The sequence below is a fragment of the Biomphalaria glabrata genome, chromosome 6, assembly GCF_947242115.1.
Source record: "Biomphalaria glabrata chromosome 6, xgBioGlab47.1, whole genome shotgun sequence".
NCBI classification, from domain to species: domain Eukaryota; kingdom Metazoa; phylum Mollusca; class Gastropoda; family Planorbidae; genus Biomphalaria; species Biomphalaria glabrata.
The window spans coordinates 30653151-30676161 of record NC_074716.1 but is presented as its reverse complement, the minus strand read 5'-3'; the positions used below and the strand labels follow the sequence as shown (position 1 = coordinate 30676161).

At 33.6% G+C, this 23011-nt stretch overlaps 1 protein-coding gene across 3 annotated transcripts in view; it reads right to left on the bottom strand.

Annotated features, from left to right (window-relative positions):
• Nucleotides 1-5231: 5231 nt before the first annotated feature.
• The window catches only part of LOC106076991 (DNA ligase 1-like), a 43709-nt gene continuing 25929 nt past the window's right edge, over nucleotides 5232-23011 (bottom strand). For 2 of the 3 annotated variants that reach the window (XM_056032234.1, XM_056032236.1), the window contains exons 9-15: nucleotides 20139-20294; nucleotides 17447-17579; nucleotides 16201-16377; nucleotides 13577-13765; nucleotides 11920-12000; nucleotides 11055-11251; nucleotides 5232-8758 (exon numbers count right to left, since the gene is read on the bottom strand). In XM_056032234.1, coding sequence (XP_055888209.1) covers nucleotides 8743-8758; nucleotides 11055-11251; nucleotides 11920-12000; nucleotides 13577-13765; nucleotides 16201-16377; nucleotides 17447-17579; nucleotides 20139-20294 — 949 coding nt within the window. In that variant the 3' untranslated portion in view covers nucleotides 5232-8742. The remainder of the gene's footprint in view (nucleotides 8759-11054; nucleotides 11252-11919; nucleotides 12001-13576; nucleotides 13766-16200; nucleotides 16378-17446; nucleotides 17580-20138; nucleotides 20295-23011) is intronic. The other variant, XR_008778408.1, reaches the window with a different exon arrangement.

Here is a 23011-nt window from a genome sequence, read left to right as displayed (position 1 = left end):
CCAACTAGATCTAATCTCAATAAAAAGTTATAATTATAAAATGATGATTATATTATATAATAGGTTATTATTTTAACAATATCTTAATTTCTTCGTATCCAATCTCCTCCATTACTGACAGTAAGCTGCACATTCGATTTTTAATAGTTTTAACTCATTGAGTGAAACTCTTGTGTTACTTCCATATTTAAATGTATTTTGTGCTACAAACGGAAGAGCTTAGAATATTAAACTCAGCAGCTCAGAAGTGCGCAAACATTTTCATACTGCCCACGGACCCCAAAGTGAAAAACCTACATAAATACACAGTACATAAGTTACAAATGTAAAAAGAAAAAAAGACATTTTCCTTGATGACGTGTTTTATACTTTCAAAAAAAAAAAAACAAAAAAAAAAACAAGATTACAAAGAGAGTTTGTGTTATCACACAAACTCAAAGGCGGCCCCCATCAAATTCACCAATGGACGAGAAATATATTCAAGCCATATTCTTGTTTTGATCGTTTAAAGAAATAAAAAAAAAATTGGCGTTATGTTTCACATAAAAGCAAACAGTGCAACATGTCGTCTTTGACTTTTCTAACTCTTCTGGAATACCTAATGTGGTAGTTCAGGGTTTCACACCTCCCCATCAACTTTCTTGAAATATGTTCCAATGAACACTATTAATTATTTTGTTGTTGAACCAATACAGTGAGCTGATTACATACTTTTATTGATTTTTACTCAAATGTAAAATCTTAATGTTTATTACATTTATTCAAATGTTATTGCAAATTTGACAATAATATTTAATAAAAATTATAAACAGACTTAACATCATATGAACAGGTTTCTTTTGTTATACTTTAAATGGTATAACGTTGTGCTGTATCATTTACACTTAAACTACCATCTAGATGTGTCAAGGCACATTTGGGCATATATCTAGAGATTTTATTATTATCTTTTTTCATTTGTCTGTTTTTGCCAAGATATAATTTTTCCAACTTGGTTGCCATCACCAAAATGGTGTCGACCGGTGCGGCCCGCATCCTAGCTCCCCCCCCCCCCCCATCCTCTATGACGCCACTGCTCCAAGATACATACTTTTTCCCAACAATTTCGATTAATATATTGGAGTAGACGTAGTAAGAAATAAATAAAAAATTAGCCTGCACAACTTAACAGGTTTCCCATGCGAACAGCATAGGCTAATACACTATTACCCACTAGTAGGCCTACTAAATAACTAATCCTGGTCTTAATCGCTCAAGATCTAGACTATTTAATTATTTACTTAATAGGTCTAGACTAGATCTAGAATATAGAATATATATAGAATATAGATCTAGACAAGATCTAGATTTCTTGACTAGTTCTAGATATGATATAGTCTAGATCTAGATCTACATCTAAACTAGATCTCTAGACTAGTTCTTGATCTAGATAGAACTAGAATAGGAATCTAGGCTAGAACTAGATTTATAGACTAGTTCTAGAATCTAGATCTAGTTTAGATCTGGATCTAGACTCTTGATCTAAACTAGATCTAAATATTAAGTTAGATCTAGACTAGGTTTAGATATACACTAAGTAGACTCATAAAGATCCAGAGCTAAATCTATAGCCTAATCTAGACTAGATCTAGAAATCTAAAAATAGAATCTAGATCTACTAGAGCTAGATCTGGATGAGTCAATATTAAGATCAGGATTAGTAGGCCTACTACTTATGCTGTTCGCATCAGATTCACTTTTTGGCGTGATACTACTGCTTACATAACAAATAAATCTGCACCCCTAAGCTGTTAAAAGATAAATTATTTTCTTAATGGATTATAAATATAAATTTTGTTCAAATTGTTTAATACAATTAAATCTAGATAAATGTCTGGCCTATATTTATTGTAATCTAGATTGTTGTCAAGTGTATAGCCTAATGAGGATATGTGAAAACTGCGCGCTAGAAAAGTAGTTCGTTTTTTTTTAAAACTTACAATGAAACGAAGTTCGTATTAGAATTCTTTTTAAAAACAACATTTGAATCAGTATTCTATACCATGAGTTAGTTAATAAATGGAAAATTTTCCATTGTGACTTTAGATGCAAATTTTTTGTACCAATGTGCGAATCTATAAATGAAGCTTGATTTATGAATGAAGAAATATGTGACCTTTTCAAAAGACTTACCTCCCCTGACGTTTTTCATTGAAAAGTGGTGTAATTTTTTGAAAAATCTCCTTGCATATATAATTTTAAAAATTAGATGGTACACTTTCGGAAAAGAAAAAAGTAGCCGTTGCATCAGAACTTTGAATGATCTAAAATACCATGATGTCCTATTTTCATTTTCTCTTTTAGTTTCTGAGATCTAAACGGGGCGGACGGACAGACGGACGACAGACAGGCCACACAAAACTAATAACGTCTTTTCCTCTTTCGGGAGGCCGCTAAAAAAATAATGTCCTGCTTAATATTCGTAAGTAGCAACCGCAAATCACTAGCACAAACTTCGTGTCGGTTTCTTTTATCTGTGATGAGGTTCATTACGCCACTGAATCCACGTTCTACCAAATAAGAAGACGGGAAAGCAGTCAACAGCTTCTATAGAATAAACCATAATGCAGTATATACAATTGGAATCTGTGTTTTGTAACCAGACTTTCTGGTATCCTTTGTTTAAAGTTCCTCTTTCATGGATATTTCAAAAACTGCTCCTGTATTAGTATGGATTCATATGTGATTTGGTTTTGAGTTTGTTCACTTGCTAAAGGGTTCAATATCTAGTTGGGAATATCCAAAGTAAGAATGTTTTCAAATCTTTGGTTTAGCTCGACATAGAATAGTACGTAATAGACCTATAAACTAGTATAGAGTAGCGCATGTTTATTGATATTAAAATTATCAGATCGGATAAACTGGCTTTGATCGAAGTTTTTTAAGTGCATTCAATCTCATCTTTCTGTGGACCTTCTGCGGTCGTCTCGTGGACCACAGTTTTAGAACTACTGTTTTAGACAGTCTCAATAAGATCTCATCTATTTACTCAGTATTCCAATGTACAAGTCACCTATTAAATCTACAAGTTGAGGCTCACAATTCATATTGTTTGGTCGACATTCTTCAAGCCAGGCTTTTGTTGGTGAGTTTGTTGTTGGCACAGTAGGAATGAGACTAGATCTACTTGTTATCTTTGTATCTGTGTGTGAGTAGCCAATACAAGTTCACAAACAGTATAACTCATGACGTCATAGAACTGTGGCCGGTGTGAACTGCTAGTAATTATATATTCATGATAATCTTTTGCCTAACAGGAAATGTTATTTTTAAATTGACTATCGACAAACACGTTTATTTCTGCCATGCAGGTATACGTAATCATATTGCGTTGATACTCTACACTTGCAACATACCAAATGAGCCTTTAAGATACTGCTTTAAAATATGTATTTTGTATATTTGAACCAATAAAATTATCTTATTACAAAACTAGAAAACTATATATAATAATAATAATAAGGCTTGTCTTCGAGTCCGAAAATCAGTGAGGAGTGCAGTATTTCCCGTGGCTGCGCAGCCCCACATGTGACCTACATATTTTGACATATCCAGGGTAAGCATAACCATTGTCCGCAGGTGGTCGATTTAGATTTTCTTTTCGCCGTCTGCGTTTGTCCTCGGCAGCGGATTTTCTTTTGGTCTCAAATGTGTATCCCGCGGCCTTCGTGAGTGCCCTCCAGTTGTCTCGTTCTGAGGCCAAATGCCCGGGCATGCTAACCTGCCTCATAGTGGCGCCCGGGTGGAAACGATCGTAGGAGGAAACGATTAGGCTGCCGCTAAAGGGTAGCAAAACAAGACTCCTGTGGGGGTGCCTAAGGGGGTGCGAGAGCATTCTCATTGCACTGTGCGGAGTTGTAAAAAAGCTCCCACAACCTTTTCACAATCCAGGCGCTGTTCCTGAAGGAGCCGTTACATAAATGGCGTGTCCCGCACAGTTAGCCTGGTACAGAAAAGGAAAATGGCGGGGGTCTTAGTCTTCGCGGCCTCTTGCCACGAGTCTGACTCACCCGTCAGACAGAACAGTGTACACTGTTCTTATTCAGGCCGGTGAGAGGGAGCTCTTGTTCACTTTTGCTGGCCTAGAGTTCCAAGAGCGAAGGCTCAACTCTACCTGACAGTTTCAAGAAGAAGAAGAGGCCGAATGCAACCATATATATAAATATTTTTTAAAGAGACAATTCCTTCGCTTACAACTTACAGACCAATTATTTTGCTCTTAATGACTAATGAATGTTATATTAAAAAAATAGTGGACCTCTTTTTTCCCCGCCCCATTTCCCCCTCCCCCGAGACAAAAATCCTGGTTAAGCAAACGAGCTAATAATTATTTTCCCAACGATGGACGTCAACTGTCAAATTTCTAGAACAAACGTTAGAGCATTTGGTTGTTCAGGATCCATGAATAGATAAATTAAAAAACAAACAGCCTTATTGCTACCAGAATTTGAAAATAAAACGGTTTGCTATCAGAAACGTAATTGTTGCACTGATTTTTTGAACGTATCATTCAATTCAATAGTATTTCGGGTGTGATACATGACCAAAGGGAAATAAGAAAGATTATATTTGAGAAATAATAGTTAATCCCCTTTAAAAATGTATAAGTTCAATTGAATTTTTCACCCTCTCGATCTTCACGGGTAGCTTAAGATAAGCATGTTAATGTGTCTAATTATACATCGTTAGGTTTCAAGAGGCCTACAACATACAGACTCCCCCTTTTTTTGTGTGCACTCTATCTGGTCTAGGAGCTCAGAAAGATACACAGCCGAAGACAATAGAAACTCTGCTTCACAGACATTCAATAACTTCAGAGCATATTTAAAAAGTTTTTTGGTTTTCAAAACATCTTCTCCTATATCGGAATATCGAAACACCGAAAGGATACATAACTCTGATACAAAAGAACAGAATGCGGATGACACCATCTATTGTTGAAAGCTTTCTGCGGCTGTTTGTGCCCATACACACGCCATTCGATGGGGTAAATGGCACATGGGGTTCTATCTAGTGGCTGATAACCATACCAGCAGTACCACCACAGCCCACATGATAAAGGAGCAGAGGAGAGACTGAAACAAAAAACAACAAAAAAACGAATTGCTTCTTCGTTAGATCAAGTATTTCTTTTCTTTTTTGCAAGCATACATTTAGCTCAAGCTAGAAGTCACAAAATTAAAGTCATCAAATTAAAATTTAGAATTTTATTTGAAAAAAAATATTTTAATGAATTTCATGTCAATGTTCAAATGAAATAAAAAAAAAAAATAAAAAACTCACACAACAGTCAAAGTAAACAAAATATAGATGCCAAAATTAACCCATTTCTTAATCTTCCAAAAAATAGCCACACAGAAATGAACACATACTTTTCTTCTGTTTTTTTTTTCTAGAAGAAAAAGTTTTTGAAGTTGCCATTGCAAGAAACATTCTAACAATTATCAATAGTTTAAATACATGACACAATCTAATAGGATGGAAATACAACACTTTATTATCTCCAATCTCTGACTTTTTTTTTCCCTATAGAAATGACAAATTTTATGAAAAGATCTCTTTGAACAAAACTTTAGGTAAAGATTTCCTTTGACAAGTCTCCTCTTTCAGTTTAGACTCAAGTCATGTGATTGTTAAAAGAGACATGCTTCATAAAGGTGAACATCGAAGCTCATAGCACACAGTGAAGACTGTTGAAATGTGACTTACATCAGAACAAACTATAACAGAGTGCATGGCTACAGTACAGAGCCTGAGTTGGAGTCCACTGAGTTAACATAAGGGGAAACAGTCTAGTCATTTGTATTGCTCAAATGTCAAGCACCCACTGGCTTAGTAATAGTGAACCTAGCAAACAGAACTCTAAGATAATAGTGATAAATTATTGACATAACATAATTTAAAAAATCAAACTGTACTGAAAATGGTATAGATACTATTATCAACTGTTCTATTCAGATAAGACATCTGCTTAAGATAAAATAGAGCAATTATTATTACAATTATGTCAGAACAACAAGGGGGGGGAGGAGGATATATACAATATACAACGTGGTCTACTCAATACAAATATGAGATGATGTTGGACAGAAGTTTGAAATATTCAATAGAAACTGAAAGATTTCAATTATTTCAAAAAATTCATGGGTAAAAACAAATCAAATGAACATTATGTACTATTTTTCTATGTTATGCACTAAATGAATCAAATGTTTTGCAAAATACCTGGTTAGGGTTCCTTATCAACTGTTGATGATAAAATCAACATTTTCTTTTTAAAAATTCAACAGGTTTGTAAGTATTTATAACCTATATTACTATTACATTAGTAACTATCTAAAACCACAAACAACTTTATATCACAAGATGTGTACTAAACTATGATAAATTCTTGAGACTCCTCAGAAGTAGTGTTTTCTATTCCAATTGGTCACTTCTGGCAATGAATGTCCAAGTACAGATCCCTGGCTATATTCTTTATAATAGATTATAATATTACATAGCACAAGTTACTTAACAGGAACCTAAAAGCTTGGGTGTAATTTGAGGTGATGTATTCTTTGTACTCTTAAGTCATCACTTCTCAGTCAATAGACCTCCAACATTGTCCTGGTGGATTATGATTATTTGGTTGAAATCCTAATGCTTAAGCATGTGGGCCTTTTAAGACGATTCCACCTTGTTCAGAGCCCAGTAGGACAATGCCATGTGTTCTTCATACACACTGGTAACATAGATTGGAAATACAACAATCATTGCGGCACTAAACCCAGACAACAGCTGCTCTACTCTGTCACAGATTATTGAGGACTTAGAGCCTTCTAATTCATAAAAAGACATCCTAAGCACAAGACTAAACCAACAGTACTTTCTATTTGACTAATGTACAGTTTTACCTTTTTCATTTTAAAAGTACTTTCTATTTGACTAATGTACAGTTTTACCTTTTTCATTTTAAAGTACAAACATGTCTAGAACTATTTTTACTACCACCAACAAAATAATGCTAAATAATACAGAAAAAAAAATGCAGGTTGTCATTCTAGAATTTGGAAACTTTTTCAATGTATTGAACAGGCAAGTTGATCAAGTATGTCATCCTAAAAGTTACTTATACATTTTCCATTTTAATTGCAAATTATTTGTAATACTAGTGATTAACAATTAAATCTACGTGTGTATTTCATTTGATAGAAATATTGATCAAAATAATTTACATTTTGTTTAGTCTATGTACTACAATTAATTGATGTCAATGTCAAGTCAAAAGTGTTTACAGTTTCAATGCCCTGAAGTTTATTTTTAAAGCTATTTCAAAAATGTTTTTTTTTATTATTAACTTGCATATGAAATGAATTAATTTTGAATGATTGAACAAACAATTATGTCCAGCCCTCCTGAGATGTACTGCTATATTTACATTCTTGAACAATAAACAAGAGTAAAAAAAAAAAAAAAAAAAAAAAAAAAAAAAAAAAAGTTGAATAAAACTAAACTCATGACTTTTCACTTTCTGGATGGGCAAATGAAAAAGATTCCCACAAAAAAAAAAAAAAAGAAAGAAAGATAAATTATGGCCTAGGATTTTCCCTATATATGTTTTTTATGTATATATATTTGTGTGGCACACTGTTTAATAACACAAGTCACTTGGAGAAAATAATAATGTTTAGTAACATCGAAACAAAACTGAGATATTGTGATATTGGTTACAATTATGTACAATCTCTGGACCCATTAATAATAGCCATAACTTTGCAAAGAATTCTCAGATTTAATAAAAATATTTAAAAAATTGCCTCCAGAAAATTGAAAGAAACTTCTAAGCTTTGATCTCATCATGTGAATGTTGTTGTTTTTTTTAAACACTGTCAGAGAAGTTGGTATTGTCAAAGACTGCTAGACTGTCACCTAAACAGGTTAGAGAGAAGCTTGTTAGCTATGAGCTAGTTTTAGGTTTGATTGATTTTTCATCTTTAACCATCAGATTCTACACCTTTATATTATTCAAAAATGGATTAAACTTAAAATGCTTTCTAATTCTATTTTCAAAAAACTCTATTTTTAAAATTATTTTAAAGAAATTTATAAAACATTTGCTGAGATAAAAAAACAAAACAAATTCATTTTTTTTGAATATATGATCTATGTTAGAAGAAACCAATGTCCTCTATTCATGCTTCATTCATAATGTTTCCAAAGGAATTCAAATGCTGTAAAAACTAACCAAGGTTTATGTAGAATATGATATATATATAAATATATGTGTGTGTAGAGACATACAAAATGATACTTAGGGTGCTATGAACATAAAGACTATCTTCTAGAGTCAAGTAGACAAGACTGAGATGCTGCTAGAAGACTATTAACCATTAGCAAGACAAGCTTCTGGTGCTCTACACATTTAGATTTACACTAGCACCTTAACATGGAAACTCATTCTAAACAGAAATATTTCCTTTTAAAAAAAAAATATTTTTTCTTAACTAATTAATTGTATAAAACTAATTGCTTAGCTAATGTAAAACTTTTTAAAAATATTAATATAGAAAACCATAAACTCTTTTTCAGAGAAAAAAAAACAAAACAACAGTGATCGTCTGGTTACTAAACTAAACATTTTGGAACTGATAGTTTTGGACACAGTTAAAAATGTCGGGTAAAGCTCTCCTGTTCTTGGAGATAGGAAATTTATTATCATTTTCAATTCTTTTCCTCTCTGAAAAAAAACAAAACAAAGAAAAAGTGAATATTTCAACAAACTTTTCCTTGTGCATAGCTTACCACTAAAACTAAATACTAGTAAGTGAATATTTCAACAAACGTTTCCTTGTGCATAGTTTACCACTAAAACTAAATACTAGTAAGTGAATATTTCAACAAACTTTTCCTTGTGCATAGCTTACCACTAAAACTAAATACTAGTCTAGTAAAAACATGATAACCTTATGTCAATGGAATGAGGAGAAACAGCAGATTACACAATTTGTGTGTGTGTTAAAAACACAATAAGCTAAGGCAATAACTTATTCCAGAATGTTTTCAGGGGTCAAAGCTTGTATAAATGAATAAAGAGGCAATGTGGGTTGCCCATCCAGAAAAAAACAAACTAAAAAAACTTGTGAAGTTTATTCAGAGTTCTCTTCATCTGAACTTGAAAATATAAAAAAGAATAAAGGAAAGTGAACAATAAATAATAACACTAACAAAACACAACACAGAAAAACTGGGTAATGGACTTGAGACTTCATAAACCTGTGGAGAATACAACCTCCATATTAGGCGATAAAGTCATGTTCCACCTTTCAATCTATGGGGCAGATGATGTAAAGGTCATCTGTTCCTGTGGCCAGCACAACGACCAACCACCTTTACTTTTCCCTAACTAATGTTAGGTACCCCTTAGAGGTAGGTGGACCCAGAGGCGCACTAAAGGCTACACTAGGGTTGGGGGTAGGGGAGAAAAAAAACAAACAAAACTAGATGACAAGGTAGCACTGAACTTGGGCTGGGGGTAGGGGAGAAAAAAACAACAAAACTAGATGACAAGGTAGCACTGAACTTGGGCTGGGGGTAGGGGAGAAAAAAACAACAAAACTAGATGACAAGGTAGCACTGAACTTGGGTTGGGGGTAGGGGAGAAAAAAAACAAACAAAACTAGATGACAAGGTAGCACTGAACTTGGGCTGGGGGTAGGGGAGAAAAAAAACAAACAAAACTAGATGACAAGGTAGCACTGAACTTTGGTTGGGGGTAGGGGAGAAAAAAACCAACACCTAGTGAAATGCAGATAGAATGCTACTGAAGGGACTATGTCTAAATTGTTTAATTCTGGGTAAATGCCTGAAAGACTTGGACAGGTATTAGAGACCCACTCATCATGGTTTGTTTGAAGACCTACTGTTACCAGGGATGTCCTACTAGAAACGAGCAAGGAAAAAGCTCAGGAGTAATTGGTTTTAAATTCAACGTGTAATCATCTGATCTGAATAAGGGTCCAAACAAAGGACCTTTGAGTAACTACCCACATGTTCTGCATATGGGTCACCTTGTAGCAACAAATCTTTTCCACTAAAAAAAATATTGAGTAAAAAAAAGAAAAAAAAAAACCAGAGAGAGAAAGGGTGTTTAGCTGCCAAGGAAAAAAAATACTGTTTTGGATGATGTATAAGATCAAAAAGATATAAGATCAATAAGATCTGCTGTGTTATCAGCAGCAGCTGGCTTGGCCACATTCACAGAATGCAAGAAGATCAACTTCCACAAGACATTCTGTATGGCCATCTAACAGAAGGCAGGAGAGCCGCTGGTCGTCCACTTTTATGGTAAACGGATGTATGCAAACACGACATGGAGCTCTTTAAAATCGACACTAGCAACTGGGAAAAAGTGGCATAGAGAGCGAGCATAAAGGATGGTGCCAGTTTGCACAACAGTAGTAGAAAGAAGGGTGAAAATGCAACGGCGCCTGGTGAGTACATATCAGACTAGGTACCAGTGGCGTAGCTATGGTGGGGGTGGGGGGTGAAATTTCAAAATTTCCCCAGGATCTCCATTCAAATGAGTGTTTGAAATTTTTTTTTTTACATTAAATATTACGCAATTATCTCATGTCATGATGTCAAAATGCTGGGAAAGATGTCAAGCCCCCGGGCCCCCAAATGATGGCAAACTCCTAGCTATGCCACTGCTAGGTGCCAAGAGTTTCTGACGTTTTCCTGCACTAGCAGTTGTTAATTGAAATGTCTTTAAATATCATTTTTATGCATTGAAACTCTATCAAATATAGAGTTATTTTAGATTTTCTTCTGAAAATACTGGTGGACTTCAAACATCCTAAAAAGTTCAACGTTATAAACAATTACTACATTGTTTTCCACGTTTGAAAGGCCAATATAATGACTTCTTTCAAACATGTATATCCCAGAGCATGACTTTAAAACAAACTAAAGATGCCTTAAGCATCCTTCCATTGTCACACATGTGAACCTTACAGAGCAATAGGAGATTTTACCTAGTCCTGAATACTGCCTTGAGAGAAAGATGGTCTGATGGTACACTAGAGGAAGGCAGGCCTCCTAATCTCCTGACAACCTTGTCATCCAGAGTTTCCAACACTCCAATGACATGCAAGGACAAAGAAGAGAAGAAAATGTAATCCAATGTTCCGTAGCTGCTTTTGGTGTACGTGGTGCACAATGGCTCCCTTTGCTGAAAGGAGAAGGTAGGACAAGAAATGGTTAGAAGCAACACTCACATGAACAATATCCTCAAACACATTTTGTTTTTTAAACCTGCAAACTCAATAAAAACAATGAGAAAAACAGCTAATTATTTAATACATAGTTCATTTTTTCCCACTTGACAGAAGAGTTCAGCAAACTGTGTTTTGTTTTGATGTTTCCTTCAGAATTGAAGTTAAATCCTCCTAGCCCAAACCTCCTAAAGGTCGGCAAAGGATGGCGACGGGATTATCAAGACCAGTGGTCTTCAACCTTTTTTGGCCAATGGCCCTTTTTGTATTTTATTCTTTAAAAAAAATTGCCAGCGTGAGAAGGCAAATTTGAACAAAATGTCATTTATTTATTAATTTTTATGCTGTCAATAACACTTATCCAGCATGGGAGACAACCGCATGCCTAAGTCGATCTTCTTTGGCGAGCTTAGAGAAGGACGGCGTTACAGAGGTGCCCCCACCCCCCTAAGCGCTATAAAGATCCACTCAGGCGCTATAAGATTCCACTCAGGCGCCATTTCACCCTCACTGGCATAGAGGAAAGTACCTGGCAGCATACAGCCTCTGAGAGAGACCACTGATCAAGACTATAGTCTGGAGCGCATACCACACGACCATAAGAAGCATAAAAAAAAAAGCTCACCATGATAGTGTAATAGGCACTTTGAAGGCTTGAAGATGTATGTTGGAAAGCTCCCCACATGTGATTAACAATAGCCTTTGACTAAGAAAATAAACAACATTGTTTGGTGTAAACAATTTATATGAAAAAAACAAACTATTTCATCTTTAACAAGCTAGTTACGAACCACTAGCAATGCCAAGAATTCTAATCTGCACATATTTACATCATGATGATATACTGATTAGTATGAAAGTCAGTTAGAGAATGTCTTTAGATGAATTAATCAACTTTTAATTGACATCTTTTTATTTTTAACATGATCCAAACTGAATGTTTGCTAGAAAAAAATAAATGTTTTTAAAAGAAATCAGGAAACTTAAAGGGTAAATGTGTTTTTCTGGTTACATTCATAAACTAACACACCATTTTTATTTTTGAATTCAGTTAAAAAAATATTTTTACTAATTTATAATAGATAATTGTGTTGTAAATTTATATAAAACTGTTAGAAGAAAATAATATTGCCAAGACAATTACCACATTATGATACTCAAATTAGGAAAAGAAAACCAGGAACATACCATTAATTATTGTAATGTTAATTTTAAACAAGAAAAAAATATTTTAAAAAGAAAACCAAAGCTTATATTAAGTGTAATTGTATCAATTTGGTTTGGATCAGTCATATAATTAAATTTCTACTAGATCTAGACTAGCAATAATAAATCTATGCAATGAGAAATATTTTTACCAATTGTTTTTGTTTTGCACAATATCATGCTTTTAGCTTTCTCAATTTGTTATGTGATCCTATCACTTGTCTGGACCAGTTGGGAAGAAAAAAACAAAAGGGGGGGGGGGGGGGGAGAGAAGAAGGGGTATCTGTGTCGATGTTACTGTGATTACTTTTTAAATGCATTAAAAAAAAAAAGAGTCCATCTTGAACTTATACTCAAGGCTTAAGCCACATCAAGGGGACTAATTCAATATATACCACCACAAAAACTAATTAGTTAATAGTTTTTTATTCTTGTTTTGCCAGGTATTAGAAATAATTGTGCAATATTTCAACATGATCCAAGAATTTTTGGGCTAGAAATAACGTGTACAAACTTTTTACCAGATAGACAGATAGTTAGAATGAGTTGATATAAGCTTTGTAAAAAAAAAAAAAAAAAAAAAAAAAAAGAGGAATAAGCATAAGTTATTTTGAAACTCATTTTTTATTTCCACTTTTAACAGGAAAGTATTGTGTTTCATTATTCGATATGTAGAAGCTGTCAAAAGTTGTATATCATCAATTTTCTCCTACCGTTGCATAGTGGCAATGAGACAGAGCTTACAATCATGTCAAATGCAGAATGTGGTAAGGACTGCTTAAGTCCTTAAAGCTATAGTAATAATTCTCAAGGGGTTGGGGAGGGAAGCTGGGTGAGAGAAAACTTTGGAAAGAAATGCTTGTGAATTCTACAATCAAGCAAACTATTCAAAAGCTTATAATTTCCATCAAGTTAAATGATCATAATTAAATTATTTTTTTAAATCTAAATTTGGAAAACAGAAAAATCAGTTTTGGTTTAGGTCAAATCGGCAGTTTTATGGTTCTCTTGTTCCATAAGACTGAAAAAAGAGACCTTTACAGGAATGGCTTTATGAAATTTGCACAAATACTTACAACGGTATTGTCTGTCAGCTCTAGAGCCTGAATAGCCTGTAGCTTCTTGATGTTGTTGTCAATGAGGTAGCCATCTTTAACAAGTTGGTAGGCAGGGGAGTTGTACATGGAGTTAAAGTCTCCACAAATGATGTGTGGGTTTAAGTCACTTCCTGAGTTGGTGACCAGCTCCTTGATGGCACAGGCCACCTTTCAGAAGCAGAAACAAGTAAAACATTACAGAACACATGAAAAAAACATTTTTGTCACACTATTAATTAAAGCTAACCCTAATATGAACTGAGATGGTGCTGTCAGAATTCAAAATAGTTATTATTACTTATGACCTGATAATAAATTCAATAAGTGCACAGCTATTAAGTAAGGCCAAAAAAAAAAAAATCAATAACAATTTATTGATACTTGTTATTTGATCAACATTACATTTTTCAGACATGATTACATGTTACCACTAACAGCATTTCAATTATCTTCTTAGCTTTGTCAAGCAAGCAAAACAATGGTGTTCAAGATCAATATAATTGAGCTACCACAGCATTTAGCCAAGATGTCAGTGTAGACAAGTTACATTGAAGTTAAACTAATGACTCACAGTGACAAGTGACACTCAAGATATTTCTTTCATAACACTTTAGCAAAAAAAAAAAAAAAAAAACAACAACAAAACATTCTGGAAGTAATTGATGCACCACAGCATATCCCAACAGAAGTTTAGAAGTTTACATACAAATGAACCTCATTACATGTAGATCTATCTTCTATCAAAACCTACTTTTGAACAGATGGTTGTTAATAAATAAACTTCATACATCACAGTTAATAACTCAGTACTCAGCCTTTACACTTACCTTGGGTAGATCTTCATACTACTTTTTACAATTATGTTAAATGATAAAAAAAGATTAAAACTGCAAATTTTATTTTTATATTGTTGAATATTTCTATTTTATTTACATAATTAAACAAAGTAATTTATCTCAGCAGAAAAACAACTCCAAAATGAATAGTTGGTAAACAATTTCTGAATAAATAAAAATTGCTCTACAATTTTAGTATTTGAGTCTAAATTTTAATAGTTTTAGAAAAGCAGTTCTCAGCCTGTGGGTTGCAACCCCTTGGCAGTCATATGACAATTTGTCAGGGGGTCACCTAAAATCATCAAAAATATGGATCTGTCTATTGAAGCATGCAAAGTTTTACATAGTTGAGGATAGAGGATAGACTGAATCAGCATTAATTCAAACATTTTAAATGTTGCAGTATAAATATTTTTTAACAATGCTGCACATTACAGAATCATAGATATTATTTCTATAGTGATGGCTTGCAATAATTAAAAAGCACTTTCTTTTATAACTAGTTCTATGCCATAATTTAGTTCATGCCACTGAAGTAATATTTTCATTATAGGACAACCCATGAAGATGGATCTCAAACATAAGAATGTTAAGAAAATAAATGTATATTACTTTATGGTACAATTTTACTTAAATTGCTAAAGCAAGAATGAAAAAGCCCAATGCATCAAGTAATGAAGTTTTATTAGCCGAATTTATGAAGCCGATATAACTATAATGTCATTTGATTGCAAATATCCAAGCTTTGTAACATTACAAAAATAATAATGGTAATGTCTTTGATTCTGAAGATTAAAGATGAGTACAGTGCTTCACATTACCAGAAGCACAGTTACATATGCTTATGAACAAAAATAATTATATGGTTGGGTGGCCACATACTAGGGAAATGTAAAAGGGGGTCACCCAGCAAAAAAAGGTAGAGAACTGCTACTGTAGAATAACTCAGGTTTCATTTTTTATTATTTTTTTTTAAATCTATTAAATGTCAAATGGAACTAATATAAATGTGAATTATCTGAAAGTTATAAAACTCATTTGTGTTAGTAGACAAATAAAACTAAAACAATTTAGTGTAAAAGTTATTAGAACTTAATGCATTAGTGTTTTACACTGTTTTCTAAAATCTCTGCATGGGAACAAGATTTGATTTAAAATATTTGAGATCTCACCACTTGGTTAATAGCACTACATAGCTGCAATGAAGCATGAGCATTTACAGAGATAGAATCCACTATCTACAAAATCAGACTCCACTATCTGTACTAGCCATAACCCACCAACTTAACTCAGACTTTTAACAAGATAAATTACACTCCATTAAAATGTTTAATTAAAAAAAAAAAGTAAAGCACTAAAGGTGACAAACGCAGTATTGCAAGGGTTATTGATTGGCTTGCTCTACCTTACATTTTTGTGAGATTAGTTTACAAATAATGGGTTCAATATCAATATTTCAGGTTGGTTGCCTTAGCTATAGAGATAGCAAGTCCCAAAACAATATTGTATCATTAACCACAGCAATACAGTATATTTTTTGTTGTTAGTTGCAGAAAGGAGAGGGGTGTTTTACTAAATGTCTCAAATATAATGACAAGGTGTGATGACAGAAACTATATCACAGGAAAAATAAAACAGCCAGTGAAACATGTCATGATAAAATGTAGAGCACTTATGTAAAGTGACACTCCTGGTAAGCTTACATAAAATGCTGTCAGGGTTCTAGCAAGGTAGTGTCACTTCCTAAGCACATGTAGCCCCACATACCTCAATACACTGGACATCAAGTGCCTCTAGGTCATACAGAACATGAATGTTGCAGATGGTGATGATCTCGTTTGTCTTCAGAAACTTCACCTGAGTAAGCAATATGACATCAGCCCGATCTAAATATTTCTTAGCTGCCTCACTTATTTCTGGGTTCAGGTTGAGACCATTCACTGCCTGAAAAGAAAAAACACATGGTTCAAAATTTTTTAATGCACAAGTTCACCTTTAAAACAGCAAAATAAATTTCAAATTTGTCATGATCATCTGGCTTGGCACACTCATACAGTTCAAAGTAATAACTCTTGCTCTAGATTGCAATAAATAAAGTGTAAGGTCACTATAATTATATAGAAGTATTTGGTTTCATAAATAATTATAAAAGACCCATTAAAATGATATCATTGCTCAATATTTGTTTCTGTATATAAGTGACAGTATTGAAATTGTTGGCAGAGAGATCCAGCTGCCTAAACATAAATGCAACATATCTAGTTCGTCCATCGTGGTTTGATGACCTTTGTCATCCACAGGGCTAAGAGCTTTGCACTGGGGTTTTGTGCCTCCTCATGTGGCTGGTGAGACCTTTGTGAGTCCAGATGTTCGGCTGCACACTGGGCAGGTTATTGGCCTTGCTTTTCTTCTTTGGCGCTTTCCTTCTGCCAGCACTGTTCTCTTCTCCTCAGCAACCTGTGCACCAGTTTTCACAGTGCCACGCCATGATGCTGTCATGTGCTTCTGTCTACTAGGTGGGTGGGTTTATGCTGAACGCTTTCAAAGAAGCTTTGAGGGTGTCCCTAAAGCTTTTTCTTTGTCTGCCTTGTGAGCGCTTTAGGTGCAACATAGGATTGAGCTGAGTGGAGATAATGGAAAATGTGTTTGTTATACATCCAGTCCTCTTTTCTTTTAAAGTATCCCTAAAAGAATGCTGGCTAAGGATGGATACTGACAGTAAATTCCTGGGATGGCCAACAAAACAGATTTAGCTGTTGAATTTATTAGCTCTGAAGAAGTTCTGTGCTATACGATGAAGGGAGTACGCTCTGTACAAATTAGATGATTATTGGAAAAAAAAAGACAAAATAGTATTGTTTTATGTTTAGAATTATCATTAAATAAATTACCTTTCCTATACTTTATTGTTAAAAAAACAAACAAACAACAGAACTAGGTTTAAAATGTACAAGTGAATACAAATTATTATATGGGACACAAAGCTCAAATGAAAAGATTAAGTGATATTTACTTTGTATGCAAGATCTCGCAATGAAATACTTTGGCTTGAGACAACAGCAAATTTACTCTTCCTGACAAATGTAGCAGCTCCTTCATCCCAGTAATCTTTAGTTCTCTTCATGAATGAGCCTGTGTAGCCACGCCTGAACAAAAAAAGAAACAAAGTCAACAAAACTGACCTGAAGCAGTTGAATGGTAAAGTTACCTTATAGCTCAAAGGGACACCTAACAACAGGCCTCAATAATGACTTCTGTCATGTGTATGCGGTATGATAAGTATCTCCCTCAGCAGTTTCTTTGAATCCTTAACAAAAATTACTTCAATGCAGCTGGGTGGAAACAGCGACACTAGAAAATTCAACTTTTGTTCTTACCCAAGAATAGAAATTAAAGACTTTTGGTTTGGAAATCAAAGGGATTTGAACTCAGCCATAATCAGTTTGCACTGCAGAGAAATAAGATTTTCTGACTAAAAGACTTTACCAAACATTTTGAAGAATAAAGAGCAATTATAAAATACAGGATATACAGAATACCCTCATGTTTAACAGAAGTAACTTTGTGGGATATCCATACTATTCCGTTATTATGATTGTTGAAGTGTAATTCAAACTTATTTAATTCAAAGTCACTTCCTTTTTCCCAGCACTTCCAATGAAGAAGATTTCCCTGTACAGTGATCCCTCGACACTTCATGCTTCAGCGGCTTCACTGCCACAATGGTTTTTATAAGAAATCAATGGGAAAAAATAAGCTGATTTTTGCTTTTTTATGGATTTTCTGCGAAATTCAATTAGTGGAAAAAAAATAAATTTTAATGAGTTTTTACATTCAAAAAAAAATTCAACATTGTGTAAAGATAAATCAAAATCTATGAACCTATGTACAATGCACTACCTAAATTTATAAGTCTTAATATAATGCTTAAATACTTAACTAAATATATTGTTTGTGCTTAGAGGATTCTGAATTATCAAGGGTGGTTCTGGAACGCATCTCCAGGGATAAACGAAGGATCACAGTGCAATTGTTTTAAAAAATTTGAATCAAATAATCTTAAAATTATTTTCTTTTTTGTGTTCCCTTTCTTCTTTGCGTCCCAAGAAATAATTGCATGTGTCTGTGACATCTCAATACTTATTGTTATGATGAAAAATTCTAGAAACCTGTTTATTTTTTAAATTTTGTACAGTGAATAGAAAATGTCGTTAAAAAAAATTAGTACTAAAGAATGCTGATTAATCCCCTTGGGGATTTTCACGATAAACTAAACAATGTTAAGGGCACTAAATTGAACTTCAATGTAGCCAACAAAAAATTAGCTTAATGTGAAAGTAGTAAAGTTAAAAAAAAAAGGAAAGTTCCCCTTTCAGACCTTGTGGTCTATATAGACCAAATATGGAAGAGCTCAGAACATTTGATTGGCCAATGCTAAAAAGTGCATAAAATTAACTTTTAAAAAACAAAATTTATAAACAGTTCCTTTATTTTGTACAGGGGTACATCAAAAAAACCTAGCTATTTATAATTTTTTCAACTTAGATGAAAATCTCTAATAGATATTAATGACCCCCCCAAAAAAACCCAACACAAATGCCAAAATGGAAAGTTATGACCCATTGAAACAAAAACTAGCTAATTACTTCAAAACAAACCTAAAAGTAAAATAAATATCATTCCAACATTTGTGAGGAGCACATGCTAGTCTAATGGGTATGTCATATCTGCTGAAGGGAAGGGGGAGAAAAACTAGTTGTGATGAGACTCTAACAGTTTCCAGAATTATAAACTAAGCTGTAGCTAGCTCAATAATACATAGAATAACTTGCACACTTCACACTAGTCAAATTTTTAAACCAGGAAAAACATTAAAAAAATAGTTTTTTAAAAAATAGAGCTTATATTAAGTTTCATTGTATCTGTTAGTTTGGATAAGTCATGTAATTATATGTGTACTTGACCTATACATAATAAATCTGTGAGATTAGAAATATTTTTACAGTTTTTGTTTAGCTTTTATCTTTCTCAATGCGCTATGATACTATCACTTGTCTGGACGAGTTGTGTGTGTGTGGGGGGGGGGGGGGGGGGGGGGAGGAGGAAAGAAATGTGATATCTTAGGGAATGTTTACATGATCGTTTTTAATAATAATAATACTCTTTTTTGTCTCTTTTTTGTCCATAAGGAAATTTGTCTTACAATTTATACCTCCCAAAAAAAACATTATAACTATAAAAAAAAAAAAAAATGTACATTCACACCAGACTCACTCACAATTTACATGTGAAAAGTTTATATCAGATAGTTTCTATTTAATGATTTGAATTCCAGGGGAACAAAAGAGTTTTTGTGTCTGTTTGTCTTTACTATCTGTGTCTTGTATCTATTTTAAATGCATAAAAAAAATTTTCACTCAGGGCTCAAGATTCCTTAAGGATTCAACATAACCACCACATCTGATAAGTACAATTTCTTTCCCTTGTTCAAGAAACCGAAGAAAATAACTAATTACCAATAGTTAATTAACTAATTGGTTAATTTTTTTTATTGATTCTTGTGATGTCAGGTAAAAGAAATAATTCTGCAAAATTTCAGCATGATCAGAGACTTGGTTTGGGAGAAATGACATGTACAAACTTTTTATCATACAGACAGGCAGAGTGAGTTTAAGCTTTATAAACATATATGAATTAAAACCTACTTTATCATTTCTGGAAGCAAATGGGAATTGTAGTATGATGGATTCACCTCCTGCAAGCAAACAATGTCACCATCTAAGTAGGTTAGCTCTTTCATCAGAAGAAAATGTCTATAAACTGTCTCCAAGAACTGGGGCTTTACGTAGGAGTAGTCTCCCCTGAAATGAATATAAATCTTTTAGAACAGTAAGCAAGGCAGTCCTAAAGGAGAGGGGGGAAAGTTTATTCCTCAGTGATTACAACTGTACTGAGTTTAGTGTTTATTAAAAGCCTGTGAACTTACTGAGAGACTAACTGCATTATTTTATAACAAAACAGAAAGAAACAAAATTAGAGATCTCATTTTCAGTTATCAAATTAAGCAGATTTCATCATTTCGGTGATCTAACTTTCATATGTCCCTGGAAATCATCTCATAGGCCACCAACCAGATTCCTCCAGGCAAGTTGATTCGGGCAAATCAACACCCCCTTTATTTTTAGGCCATCCCTTCTTCCTCTTTCCTTGGGGGGTTCTAGTTGAGGCCTTGTCTTATGATGGAGGTTCTAGATGAGGCCTTGTCTTATGATGTTGGATGCAGGCTTGAAAAGATGGCCTATCTATCGCCAGCATCTCTGAAGGATTTGGACGGCTGCATTGTTCTATGCCATAGTTCCTCGTTAGTTAAAGTGATCTTGTTTGGCCAGCAGATCATGCAAGAATCTTCCCAAGGCAGTTATTGACAAACACCTGGATTTTGTGTTGATGGTGGTTCTCTAGGTTTCTGTTCCATACAATAGTATTGGCTCAACAATGGTAGGTAAAGAAATGATCAATTAACCTGTTTTTGTGGGGGATTTTTTTTTGTTAATTAGTACTCATACATTCAACCAATGCTACTCACTTGACAACACATTCCAAGAATAAAATCTTTTTTTCACTTATTTGTGGCCCCCATTCCCTTTCCCCGGGTCACAACATATATACATTCATTAGTATTATATGGCTACTTTGTAGAGCAATTAGAAATTAAAAATGAATAGCATTTGAACCTCACGGCTAAACTAGACCTGAACATTAAAACTGATCGCTACGAAACTAACCAAACTAAATCAAGATTTACAATATTGCAAATTTTGCAATTTGCAAATCACTAAAATAAATTTCATATCACATTAAAAATTATTGCCTTATAAGTAAGTGTATTGAATTGTTTGAGTTTACTTTACTAGTCTAAAACTGGCAAAGACAACTAAAATTCTTACAAATTCTTTTCCAGACTATTTAGAGTGACACTATGGTTTTATTTGCTATTGATGGAAGTATTAGGAAGTTCTCTTATTGCAAAAATGATAGAATCAGCTGTGAAGGTCAATCCGAAAAGACTTTAAAAAATATCCCCTGGTGCAGATTTCGTTCACGATATGATCAAGACTTCAATAGAAAAGGTGGAATACTTAAAGCATGGTGGAAAACTTAAAAAATAGAGCACTCTCAGATTGTTACTACTCATTGGAATGGTAATTTCTTTTTCTTTTGCAATTGTTTTCATGTCAAAACAGTTTGACAAACTTGAGCATCTAAACAATGTTAATACAAAATTGTTGTGTCATGTTGAATGTGTGCATTCATTTCAATAGGCTTTTGTGAAACAAAATATCCGTATGTGCCAATATCCGCTGATGTATGGCTATTGCTATTTCGTCTTCGATCAATCCATAGGATCAATTGTTTGGACAGTCATAGTATGAGTTTTTCTGTACAGCTTGAATGACAACTGTTTTTTTCATTTTTTATATCAACTTTCAACACTTATCGAGCGTGTTAAAATATGTCTTTCTTGAATTTGTTTATTGAGGTGGGTAATAGATAAAGTATCAAAGCTCTCAGATAGTGCACAGATGCTTGGTGAATTCAGTTCAGCAGCCTCATTCCAAGAAGAATAAAGTTGATCCTGAATAATATGATTTACTAGCAGACATTTGTCTAACGCTGATAGCAATGACATGAGACAAACTTGAAAAAGTCCAAAGGACTGGAAAGAAGCTAATGTCACCCCCCTATTTAAAAAAGGAGAAAAATCTGACCCAGGAAACTACAGACCAGTATCACTTACCAGCATCACATGTAAAATCCTAGAACACATAATATGTAGCAACATCATAAACCACTTAGACAAACATAATGTCCTCACACCATACCAACATGGCTTTAGGAAATATAGATCATGTGAAACACAACTGATAGGACTAATTGATGATTTTTCAAAAGGTTTAGATAATAGTGAACAAATAGATGCTATCTTACTAGATTTTTCTAAGGCTTTTGACAAAGTCCACCACCATAGTTTGCTTAAAAAATTAATATATTTCGGCATTAATGGTTCACTGCATCAGTGGATTAAAGATTTTCTGATAGGGAGAGAACAAACTGTAATAATAAATGGCTCTAAATCAACACCGAAAACAGTAAACTCAGGTGTACCTCAAGGAACAGTATTGGGTCCACTACTATTTTTAATTTACATAAATGATTTACCAAATTGCATTACTTCAGGAACAAAAGTCAGATTATTTGCAGACGATTGCATAATATATAGAACAATAAAAACAACACAGGACACAGATATTTTACAAAGAGAATTAGATGAATTACAGAAATGGGAATCAAATTGGAGCATGTCTTTCCACCCAGAAAAATATCAGTTGTTAAGAGTAACAAAAAAACTAAAACAAATTAATTCCACTTATCTTATTCATGGCAAACCAGTAACACAGACTAAAAACGCAAAATACCTAGGTGTTATAATAAATGAAAAACTGTCATGGAATCCACATATTGATGAAACTACAAAAAAATCAAACAAAGCATTAGGATTTATTAAAAGAAATTTCTA